The sequence below is a fragment of the Arachis hypogaea genome, chromosome 15 (assembly GCF_003086295.3).
Source record: "Arachis hypogaea cultivar Tifrunner chromosome 15, arahy.Tifrunner.gnm2.J5K5, whole genome shotgun sequence".
In the NCBI taxonomy this organism is placed as follows: domain Eukaryota; kingdom Viridiplantae; phylum Streptophyta; class Magnoliopsida; order Fabales; family Fabaceae; genus Arachis; species Arachis hypogaea.
In genome coordinates this window covers 157946390-157959431 of record NC_092050.1, presented here as the reverse complement: position 1 = coordinate 157959431, position 13042 = coordinate 157946390, and the positions used below count along the sequence as shown (strand labels likewise).

At 28.5% G+C, this 13042-nt stretch overlaps 2 protein-coding genes across 3 annotated transcripts; both read right to left on the bottom strand.

Moving 5' to 3' along the window:
- Positions 1 to 236: 236 nt before the first annotated feature.
- Positions 237 to 1815, bottom strand: LOC112749418 (uncharacterized). Its single transcript, XM_025797670.2, has 4 exons — positions 1618 to 1815; positions 1326 to 1390; positions 1022 to 1232; positions 237 to 913 (listed from the first exon to the last, which is right to left on the bottom strand). Exons 1-4 carry the CDS (start codon positions 1669 to 1671, stop codon positions 560 to 562), a joined length of 684 nt encoding a protein of 227 aa, XP_025653455.1. The 5' UTR covers positions 1672 to 1815; the 3' UTR covers positions 237 to 559.
- A 3377-nt stretch (positions 1816 to 5192) lies between these two features.
- Positions 5193 to 11786, bottom strand: LOC112751792 (uncharacterized). 2 transcript variants are annotated; one of them, XM_025801055.3, is made up of 7 exons: positions 11028 to 11786; positions 10708 to 10942; positions 7278 to 7867; positions 6473 to 6665; positions 6183 to 6247; positions 5879 to 6089; positions 5193 to 5798 (listed from the first exon to the last, which is right to left on the bottom strand). In XM_025801055.3, the coding sequence occupies exons 2-7, from the start codon at positions 10852 to 10854 to the stop codon at positions 5445 to 5447; spliced, it is 1560 nt and encodes a 519-aa protein (XP_025656840.1). In that variant the 5' UTR covers positions 10855 to 10942; positions 11028 to 11786; the 3' UTR covers positions 5193 to 5444. The 2 variants fall into 2 exon arrangements, with proteins under 2 accessions (XP_025656840.1, XP_025656839.1); XM_025801054.3 differs by having other exon boundaries at positions 7278 to 7870; positions 11028 to 11677.
- Positions 11787 to 13042: the final 1256 nt, after the last annotated feature.

The following is a 13042-nucleotide window of genomic DNA, read 5'->3' as shown; positions in this document are numbered from 1 at the left end:
ACCAAAAAATATATACAAATCAACCGTTCGAAAAAAATATATCTCCACAAGAATATATGATAAGAAGAAAAAAGAAACAATTCCAACAACAACCAAAAATAATAAAAAAAAAGAGAAACATCATGTAAAAATACAAAGTTCATCAATTAAAACAAATATAAAAATAAAAATAACAAAAGAAGATATAACTATATAAGTTTTAATATAAAAAATTTTTGTAGTATAAAATATTTTAAATAAAAAACACATGAAGTTTAATATTAATTTGTATATATTTTAATTATTTTTTAAATAATATAATATTTTTTAAAATATACTATATATTATCATTAATTTACCATCCCATACATTACGCGAATGTCACTCTAGCTAGTTTAGATAAATACATGTACTATATTCAACCATCTATGACACAAGGTGTATTCTATTTATACTCCCAAAAGAGGATGCTAATTAATATGTGGGAGAAAAAATAATACATAACCTAGCTAAAACTATATGCTTTAGAATTGAATTGGCAAAAAAAAAAAAAAAAAGAACAGATATACATCAAGATTTATTATTTCGGTTTCCCCCAATAACTCTTCTCCCATGAATCCACTTGTTGAATTAAACTTTCTTTTCTCCTCAAGTTTTCATGCAAAGATGGAGGGTCAAAAGGTGGGGGCATGGTGCAAGGGTTGGTGATTGCAGGACCCTTCACCATTGATTCCATCATGAATTGTCTTTCTCTTCCTTTAGCATTGCAAACCATTGATTCCACGCATAACTCAACAGCTTCAGAACTTAAAGTGGGTGTATATCTAAATAGTTTACCATAACTATTTAAGAGATGAAACATGTAGTCATACACATAATCCATCTTCAATTCATCATAGATGAAATCACTTGCTGCCTTTCCAATATTATTAGCCTGATGAATTATTATATTCCATAAAAAACAATTAGATATATATTATTGAGTTAGACATTTGTATTTCTTAGTGAACAAGTTGAACTTTGAATTTGAGTTTGAGGTTACCTCATTCTGATGAGTATTGCCCCATTCCACAGCAAATTTAATGGATCTGCATTTGTCATCTTCCTTAATTGGCCAATAATGTTGCATTGGAACCAACCCTCTTGTGAAAAAATCATAGTAGTGTGGATTTACAAGCAGTGTGACAGAATCACATGCTAGAATGTATTTTTGACTAACAGACCAAGCAGAACCTTCAATGTACACCTTATATCTGCATTGAATCATGATTTGGAAATGAGAAAGAACAACACATTTTAGTGATAAATGTATGAGTATGAATCTAAAGTATGAATGTTATACCGACCTATGAATGCATTGGCTTGCCAAATCTGATTGCTTGTACCCTTCTTTTGATTCCTTTATCCAATCCTGAAACGAAACTGATGAAGTTTAAGATTGAATGAGAAATTGAAAGAGGATGAAACTGAATTCTATATCACTCTATTGATTCTGAACTTAACAACAAATACAAAAATAAGCAAAATATCTTTCTTTTCTGTATTCGTATTTTCTATCCTGAAACACTTAGCTGACAAAATCATACAGGAAAAACAGCACTAGTTAAGTAAGATTAATAATAATAATAAGAATAATACCTGTTTATAAATACGAGCATTCCAATCTTGTTGATCTGTAACATTGCATTTCATGAGGTCTTTTCTTGTGTCAGCAACATCAGGATTACCTTTCCAGTAAGCATATGGCTCTCTTTTAAGTCATGTTGTTCTCTTGTTCCCTTCTTTCATCTCTCCTGACAAAATCTCCCATGGCTTTATGTTAATCTCAGCCCTATACATACATAACACAATTTGTGTACTCTGAGTTTTTTTAACTTTTAAATACAAATCGAAGGGTTCAATTTGTGTACTCCCACAATTTTAAAAAACACCAAATATTACAATGTTAAAGTATATCACACATTTTACTTTCATATCAACATTTTTTTAGCCTTAATTCTTTAGCTCGCGCCAATTTCTAGATTTAATTTTATTGAAGAAAATAAAATTGAAGTGGAAGAAGAAAATTCAGAAAAAGTGAATTTGTCATATAAACAAATACAAAACTTAAAATTAAAAGAAAAACCACAGAGTACTTATAGAGTACGTATTATTGTCCACTATTTATAACTATTAGAAAATTAACTTTACTAAAACCTAACTCAATAGGTTAAATAAATTAACTATGGTTATGAGGTAATTACTATTGTTAACTTTAATTAACCTCTAACTAAAACAAACTTTTCTATCATCTATTCTTAATATATAAATAAAAGTAGATACATAAATTTATTCACATTATTTTTAAAACATCTTTTTTTTTATTAATGCCATTTCAGCAAGATAGCAACATTGCTTACTTGGCAAAATATTAGAATCAACCACTCAGTTTTTGTTTATTATACTTTGTCATAGCCGTTGGCTTTGCAACTGGCTTTTGGGGAATTATTGGTGTTTTGTATCTCAAGAAGAATTGGAAGTATGCTTGCTTTGGATATGTGGATGAGGTAGCAGACAGAATTTATGTTGCAATTGCTTGAAAGTAGCAGAACTGAAGAACAGGTTGCAGTGAAAGTGCCTTGATGGGTGACATTGGCACATCATGAATATTCTGAAGCCTGCTTTCTAGTTTTTACCTCTTATTAGAATGTTTCACCTCAATTCAAATAAGGCATTTCCAGAAATACTATCCTTTGTTGGCATGTTTTTGTATTTGGATTTGGTATTTTGGTTGCTGGTTATACTTTGAGTGTTCTCTTTGGTTGTTCATTTGTATTCACTACAGACACCTTTTTTTGTCTTTGTGATGCTAGTTTCATTTTAGCTTTTTTTTTTTAATTACAATCTAATTAACTTGATTTTACACGTATGATTGAAATTTTCTCACAAATTTTCATTTAAAATGAAATGATTACAGTTGGATTTAGTAGCAGATGGATTAAGATTATTAGATGCAATTATTTTACTTTTTTATTTTTTAGTAGTAGTAGTAGCCGTAATAAACCACAATTTTGCATACTGATATTCAACAAATTTTAAGGAATAAAGAATTTACACACAGCTCTCTAGTCAATATTGCCATTTATTTTTTCTTGATTCTTGTTGTATTTATATATATTCTGTTATTTCCGGATGAAGTTAAAAGCTTAAAAATCCTCCTCATACTTGCTATCAATCATATATAGTAGATTGAGTTAATAGTCAAAATAGTCCTTGACTCGATCTTCATTTTCGTCACTGAAAGATAAAATTAATCAAAGTCGTCCCGAAAGATAACCAACATATTCACGTTCGTTCTTCCGTCATTTCGTTGACTGAGGTGGCTAATGTTCGCTAACGTCTGTTAGGTAGCGTTTGTTTTCGGGGGGCAGGACACGGAGACATGGACAATACTTGTTTAAAAAGTATTTGGAAATAGAGACATGGACAGTGGACATATTGTCTCCGAGACAGTTTTTTATACTTTTGTGTCCACTCTTTCACGAAGGACAATGATGGACACGGGATTTGGAAGAGTGGACACGGACAATTTTTTTTTATTTTGTTTTCCTTTTTTTCCACTATTACCCCTTCTTATTTTTGCTATTGTGTTGTTCAGAGATACTTTTTTCTTACTGTTCTTCTTCTATCTCTTTCTTTTCCAGGTACTCTCCCATTTCTGTAGAATTTTTTTATTGCGGGTAGATAATTCTTTTCTTTTTATCGTTTTACTTCAATATCATTTTAACCTTATATTATATATTATTTGATTTGTAATAAAAATAATAACAAAAATAATTAATCTTAAAACTTTTGAAAGATAAATATTAGCAAAAGTAAAATTGATCTTTTAAAATGCTAAAAAATAATTTATAAATTGTAATTGATTTTATATAATTTAAAGAAAAATCAGTTTTTTATAAAGAAAAATCAATTTTTAGATAAAAAAAATTAGTTTTTTTTAAATAAAAATAGATTTTTATATGCAAAAACTAATTGTTTTTCATGTAAAAATAGTTTTTTTTAAATTAATTTTTTATTTAAAATTAATTTGGCTTATTAACTTAAACAAAATTTTTTATTAATCAAACTCAAATTTATTTTTTTTGTTAATCTTAACCATATATATTCCTACATATTAATAATAAATTTTAAAATAAAATAATTATATTTATAAATTTTATTTTAATATAAATACTAATATATTTTTTTATTAAAATTTTTTGCCTCTTCAAATATTTTTTCAAGTTTCGTCTGGACTCCTACGTACTCTCATTTTTTATTAAATTAATTTGTATTGATGTAGAAAATTTGGAATCACATGGTTATTTTAGTCCTTTTATATAATATTTTAGTTTTGTCCATGTGTATCCAAACATAATACTAGACATTACATTAGTGTCTTATCCATCGTATCCAAACACAATACATAAAAGATAATTTTTAGTGTCTCCGTCCTATTGTCTCCGTTTTAGTGTCATGTTCTGTCCTGTCTCTAAAAACAAACGCAGCCTTAACTACCAACGTGGCACACAAACAAAAAGACGCAGTTTTGATTAAATGGCCTCCAAACCTTGATGCGTTGTCGTTTAGTGTCCAAAAAAGATTCAAAACATTACACATACGGATAAATAGAAGTAGTGTTTGCAATGCGGTTTAGATCGATTTTGAATAAAAGATTCATATGATCTAAATACTAATTTTACTTGCGATACGATTTGGATTGTATAATTTCTTAAAAAAATCCGTTTCAATCCGATTCAATTTTGAGCGGTTTAGATTGAATTGGATTTGCAATTTTATAAATTAAAAAAATTAAATATATATAACAAGTCTCAATATCAAATTTTAAATAACCAATAATGACATAATAAGTTTTAACAATATCTTAAAAAATTAACGATAACATAATAATAGAAATAAAATTATAGGTTAACTAAAATAAATAAACAAATCATATTTTGAATATAAAATATTTCTTAAATAATAATAATAATACATGAATAATATAAAAATGTATAACAAATTAAACATATTATAAGTAAAATTGTAAATATAATAATAAAATAATAATATTAAAGTATTTTGTGCGATTTGGATTAGATTGGATCGGTTTTGAGAAGTAAATCTAAAATTCGATTCGATCCGATCCGATCCATACAATTTATAAAAAATAGAATTCAATCAAATCCAAATTAATACAATTTTAATCGGTTCAATTTGAATTGAATTGAATAAACGGTTCAATTTAAATCATATTGGATTTAGACACCCTACAAATAAATACATATACTATATTCAACCATCTATGACACAAGGTATATTCTATTTATACCTGCCAAAAGAGGATGCTAATATATGGGAGAAAAAATAATACATATATAATCTAAAACTATATGCCTTAGAATTCAATTGGCAAAAAAAGAATTGATATACATCAAGATTTATTATTTTGGTTTCCCCCAATAACTCTTTTCCCATGAATCCACTTGTTGAATTAAACTTTCTTTTCTCCTCAAGTTTTCATGCAAAGATGGAGGGTCAAAAGGTGGAGGCATGGTGCAAGGTTTGGTGATTGCAGGACCCTTCACCATTGATTCCATCATGAATTGTCTTTCTCTTCCTTTAGCATTGCAAACCATTGACTCCACACATAGCTCAACTGCTTCAGAACTTAAAGTGGGTGTATATCTAAATAGTTTACCATAACTATTTAAGAGATGAAACATGTAGTCATACACATAATCCATCTTCAATTCATCATAGATGAAATCACTTGCTGCCTTTCCAATACTATTAGCCTGATGAATTATTATATTATTGAGTTAGACATTAGTATTTCTTAGTGAACAAGTTGAACTTAATTTGAGTTTGAGGTTACCTCATTCTGATGAGTATTGCCCCATTCCACAGCAAATTTAATGGATCTGCATTTGTCATCTTCCTTAATTGGCCAATAATGTTGCATTGGAACCAACCCTCTTGTGAAAAAATCATAGTAGTGTGGATTTACAAGCAGTGTGACAGAATCACATGCTAGAATGTATTTTTGGCTAACAGACCAAGCAGAACCTTCAATGTACACCTTATATCTGCATTGAATCATGATTTGGAAATTAGAAAGAACAACACATGTTAGTGATAAATGTATGAGTATGAATCTAAAGTATGAATGTTATACCGACCTATGAATGCATTGGCTTGCCAAATCTGATTGCTTGTACCCTTCTTTTGATTCCTTTATCCAATCCTGAAACGAAATTGATGAAGTTTAAGATTGAATGAGAAATTGAAAGAGGATGAAACTGAATTCTATATCACTATTGATTCTGAACTTAACAACAAATACAAAAATAAGCAAAATATCTTTCTTTTCTGTATTCGTATTTTCTATCCTGAAACACTTAGCTGACAAAATCATACAGGAAAAACAGCACTAGTTAAGTAAGATTAATAATAATAATAAGAATAATACCTGTTTATAAATACGAGCATTCCAATCTTGTTGATCTGTAACATTGCATTTCATGAGGTCTTTTCTTGTGTCAGCAACATCAGGATTACCTTTCCAGTAAGCATATGGCTCTCTTTTAAGCCATGTTGTTCTCTTGTTCCCTTCTTTCATCTCTCCAGACAAAATCTCCCATGGCTTTATGTTAATCTCAGCCCTATACATACATAACACAAATCAACATTCAAACGTTTCTTTAGCATCATCTCATTCCCCTGCTATACAACCAGCAATTCATCATACTAGAATTGTATACAGATATATGCATTGATTTGTTTAATAAATTGAGTCGATACACATTACATTACTGTTAGATCAGGTTTGACACTCATATTAGATAGGATCTACGCTTCATTCAATAATAAAGAAATGTGTATCTACTTAGTTATAGCTCAAATGGCATCGTCTTCTCATACTCAATTAAGAGGTTGCGGGTTCGAGTTTCCTATAAAAAAAAGTTCAATAAATACCAAAAATTAACTACTAGTATCTATATATAGATTCATACATGTTATTTTTATACTAATAAAATAATCAACCACCACCAAAAGAATTAGATATTTCACAACAAAATACTATAACAAACTTTTGTGTAAGACAAAATAAATGAATTATTTTATAAACATTAAATATGTATTTATAACGTGATTGATTTTAGTGTCTACCTAACACGGTAGATTTGATTACGATAGATTTAATTACGAATATAACTAATTTGAATACATATTGAATGGTAACAATAATCAAAATTAAAGTGAAATGTGCTTACCAACCCCAAAAGGACCAATCAGGGAAGACAATGTCCAATGTAGCATCATTAGCACAATATCTAAAGAGTGGTGGAGGAACATTGCTAGCATTATTAGAATTAGAACCACCATAACGTTCAGCCAAAATGACAGGCCAATCAACACAATCAAACATGAACTCCATATCTGGCAACATCCCAGGATACCTCCTTAACAATTGCAATATCCCCCACTTTGTAAAAACATCTCTTGTCTGAAACGCTTTGCCATAAGTCTCCAAATAAGCCTTCCCTTTAAGAATCACCAATTTGAAATTTGCTGTTTTTCTAGCCTTGTCTACCATCTCCTTTGTTATGCCTGTGTGGGCCCATGGTCTTAGATCCTCGTGGATCCAACGGAAGTAATCTGGACACGTGGAGCTTGGTAAACGGTCTTGATTGTCGGCTGGGATTTCTTCATGGTTGGGGCATGTTTTGTTTAGATTGTATGCAGTGCAGTTTAGTGGAATCTCTATTTGCTTTGGGGGCATTTTGGTCATTTTAGGCACATTGTTGTTTTCTGTTGTGGCTAGTATTGGTGGTTTGGAAGGTGTGCCTCCAAAAATAATTAACTGCTAAAAAATATTCACAACACCAAATGGTAAGAAATAAATTAAGATTAACGAAAATAAAACAAAATCAATAATGAAATTTTTTTTGTGTGATTTTTTTAAATTAACATTTTATTTAAAATAATTTAAAAACAAAATAAAAATGACATCATCAGTTAGAGAGTAACAAAATTACTGTCTTTGAATAAGATGCAAAATTTATATTTATGAGATGATTTTACTATCCATCTAATAACAAAAGAATTTATATTAATTCAGTGTATAACATAAAAAGGAATATAAATAATATATTTTTTAAAGAAAAATAAATTAAATGCTCTCTCTTTTCTTTTAATCAGTGACAAGTATAATTCCTTCCAACTCAATGCATGCAAATGTTGTACCTATCTCATTGGAAATACCTATTAGATTTCAATGCATAATTTCAATACATCATGATGATTAACAAGGCAAATTAGTCAAGGTTAGGTATTAAGCTTATTAATACTTCTCTAAGCATATATATAACTTTTGTTTTTAGTAAATTACACTTCTACCCTGATTTTTATCTACATTTATGGGCATATAACTCAAATAATATTAGAAAATCAATTAGTAATGATAACACCAAATAGTCAAACAAACACCAAGAGCCAACTAGAAATTATTAATCAAGAAACAAACAACAGCTCAAACACGTAACTAAATAGTTCAACTTGAAAACAACGTTGAATGTCACCTACCTAAGTTGCATGCAAGTGTTAGCATGAGAATTGTTTCAAAGGTAAACGCCATAACGTTATGTTTGATGTTAGATAACCAAGAAAAGAAGTACATGTAGTATAAGAAGGGAACACCTGTCCCAGTTTGGTGCAGTGCGGTTAAAAAATAACAATTTTTTTAGGGTTAAAACTTAAAACGTAAGTTAATGGATCCAAGATAGATTCCATGCATGACTATCAAAGTCATGAGTGGCTCCCACATAAGGACACGTGGCATACAAGTCTATCTTCTCATGTGTTGTAATTCAACTCAATTCCTTGTGACATTACCCGACAAAAGCGGCGCTTGTTAGGAATTAGGACTTGGAGTTTTCTAACATCTTGATAAGTCTTTCTAATTTCTCAATACCCAAAAAAAAAAAAAAAGACTTTCTAATTTCTCAAACTACATTGATTAGTGCTTACCAGCTAGTATTATCATAGTGTTACAATAATTCAATCAAATTGCCTAATGAAAGGTACATTACATTACCTCATGGGCTTTTCAGACAATGCACAAATCTAATATTCTCAGGATTTAATTTTTGTATACTAGACGTTGTAAAAAAAAATAATTAATATTATTACATTAATAAAAGTAAATGATTTTTGAATTTATTATTTAAAAATTATTTAAATACAACAATTTAATTGAATAATCATATACTTTCTTTTATTATTATACACCAAAATTAATTACTTTTTAAAAAAATAAACTTTCTTTTGTTTTTGCCTTTTTCAGCCAGTATCAACCCACACCTAATTAATTTTTATTTGACAAATCAAGTATCATATTCTTAACACTTACCTTTACTTATGTGTAAGAGCCTCATTTATTGTATCACAAATTCACAGGTCACAAGTCACAAGAAACCTAGCTAGCTACATGGTTGTTGGCCCTTGGGTCTACATAAACTACACACATGTAAAAGGACAAGTATTTATAGATTAAAGGACTTCTATATGGTATATTCTCTTCTCTTTCCTTTTTCTCTTTTTGTTACATATGCTATATATAAGCATTTACTACCTCCCTTAGTAGTTTGTTACTCCAATAATAAACTAGTATGGAAAAAATATTGCTTTAATTTCGAAATCTCACGACTTTATAACAAGCCAATAATAGAGTAGTGGACATTATTTCTAATTTAATAATGTATTATTTTGAGACTCAAGTGTTTGTGATCACTAAATACACAATTTCTCGTCAAATTTATTTTAAACTTTATTTTTATAGTAAAAAATTTTACTAATATAATAATAAATACTCCGATCCATAAATAATTTTTTAAACTTTTAACATATTAATTATATTAATAACTTAAAATTACTATCATTTCAATAAAAATATATTTTAGAATACAAGTTAATAAAATATTTGGATGAGATTATTGTATATCAAGTTGATGGTGGAAATTCAGTTACATTTAACTTTACGTAAATTAATAACTAAAAATTATTATATAAAAATATAGTGAAATCAGTGAAATTATTTAATAGTTATATTCAATCATTCACTCAACTTTAACATTAATGCATTATCAATAAACAATGTGCATGGTAACTTGGTTACCCTAAAAGGCCAAAACACATATACATGACCCATCTAAAGAGAAATCCTCTTATAAATCCCACTAATCAATCAATTATTGATGAAACCAATATTAAAGCAAACGAGAAAGGGAGAAAGGGAGAATCAATAACCATTTCTACCCTTGACAATTTTAGTACAAGACAAGGGTAACGTTCTCAACAAAGAGAAACGTTAAAAATAGCAAACCTCACTCACAATCACAACCAATCAAAGCATTTGCACTAAAACAGGGTAAAAGGATGTTATTTAATTGCCCATTAAAATTGTTAATTTATCCATAGAGGAGTGCTAGGGCCAACAATTTTTATGTTTTGTAACCATCAATAATTTTAATGATGTGAATTACTCACTTTTTTTTTATGGTTAAGTGCTAGCCACAAAATATAAAAGTTGTTGGTCCCTAAACTTTTTCTTTATTTATATCTTCATATACTCAAGGTTGAGTAACTATTAAAAAAAAAGCTTTGAAAAGTAAATATATGTTTTTGAAAAGTACAAATACTTACATGCGAGGGGAGAAGGAGCGTGTATACCAACGCGCCGAATATGAAGAGCATAGAGAACACTAGAACCGTCGTGGATCTCGTCGCGGTCTTCATCAACGGCCGCAAAATCCCGTCTTGACCAACCACAAGGATGTTGGTATCTCTCATGTTCTATTTGTTTTTTTTGTCACACACTCAACACAAGACACAAACACCAATCCTATGTTGAGATTTCGAGCTCGCAGCTCCCTTGTACCTGAAACGGTTCAAAGATGAAAACTTTGAAATGAACCTTCAATTGGGTCAATGAAGTTTCAGCCAATTGGATATGGAAAAGATACCTTTGCAGCTGAAATAGGAGCCCTGTTTTTCTCTTCCTCTGTTTTTTTTTTTTCTTTTGGGAAATGGTGGCTGAATAAGAATTAAATAGAAATAGGGAATTGAACTGAGTACATGATTGAGCAGTGGAAATTCGCTATCTGATCGTTATGACACAGAGAGAGATTTAAGAACCAGTGCTTTTATCTCTCTCTCTTCTCCTTTATTTTGTGCTGTGTGGTGCGAGAATATGAAGAAGAAGAAAAAAGTGATAAAACTTTTTAACAAAGTAGAGGGTAGATTCGAGATTCACATGTACATAACTGATAAGGAAGAAAAAGAAAATGGGGGAGAGAAGGGAAATTACATGTGACAAAAAGAAATGATTAAATCATTGAGAAGAGAGTTGAAGGAGAAGAAGGAGAAGGGTGTGTGTGAATTGAAAAAAGAGTGCATGAGACAGGCTACTCTGTTGTTTATATTATGAATACGAAAGGCCACCTTAACATTAACATTGACATAGATAGAAAGATAGACATATGAAGTGAAATAAAGAAAGGACAAAAGGGTACGTGTGTCTTTGATGGCGTTGTGAACTAAACTTGATGGCCACAATTTTAGAACCGTACAGTTACAGAAGTTGGAGAATTAGCGGTGCAGACCTCAGAGTTCTATACTGTATTATATATATATATATATATATGATCATCTCAGGAATTTGGCTAGTTATGCTGTTATGGCCACAATTGACTTTTACCTCCATTAGTATGGAGACATTGTTTATACTAAAAAATTAGCAGCTGAAATGGTTTTATAGTATGCCAGGTTGTGTTGGAAATAAATTGTACAATTACGATTTAATTTATTATGTGTTAAATAATTTATTATTATTATTTAATTAAGAAATAATATAATAAATTTTTTTATTATATTTAAAGATTTATTATTATGACAAAAATTATAATATTAAAAAATAAATATTTTTTATAATTTAATTTAAATTATTTTTTATTATACATTATTTAAAAAATATTAATAATTCGAATAGATTAATATATAATAATTTTTATTGGATAAAAATTAATAAATTTTAAATTATATATATATAGATATTATATATAAAGATATGATGATTGAATTATATATTTTAAAAAATTTTAATTATTATAATTACTGCATATTTGTCGATAGAATATTTTTAAAATAAATTTTGTAATAGAGTTTTCTTTTGATATGTGAATATCATGGTAATTAATAATATATTTATAATACTTTGATTCGGGATAACTAATACTCTAAGACATTAGTTGAATGGATATTGCGCATGATCCAAATATTTTTTAAATTAATTATTAATCAATAAAAAATTCGCCAACTTTCGATAGATAATGAGTTAAGTTTGTGATTATAATGACTAAAATAAATAAAGTATCGGCCAAGAGGATAGAAGAATGAAGAAATTAATTTTTTATATTATTTATGGTTTATTATAATAATAATGGTAACAAGTGCTAGGTAGATAATGGCTTTTGTGAACAATAGACTCTAAAATTAGTCTAATAAAGTAAAAATACACTCCCAAATTACCCACTTAAATCTTAATATTAGGATAACCATCCGCACACTTAGTGAATTGAACATCTGATATATCTATTGTTCATATTGTTTAGTATTTTCATTGTTTACCTATACTTTTTCTTAAACTATACTTTAAAGGTTACCTAAGAGTTGAAAAGATAAAATGAATCATACTTTGTTCTTCCAGGATTCTTAGAAAAAATATATTACTTCATATTATCGGGTCATTGAAAAGTGTTGATTGATGCCAACCTTAATTAATAAATTTAGTATCACTAATTTACTATTCATTTAATATTAAACCTATAGGTCACACACTAACGAATATTATAATCTTTACTAAAAAATTATTTAATTATTATTTTAAATTAATCAAATAAATAATTATATTAATTTAAATAAAATATTATTAAATTTTTTGATAATCCCAAGAATATAATTAATAATAATATGATCATTA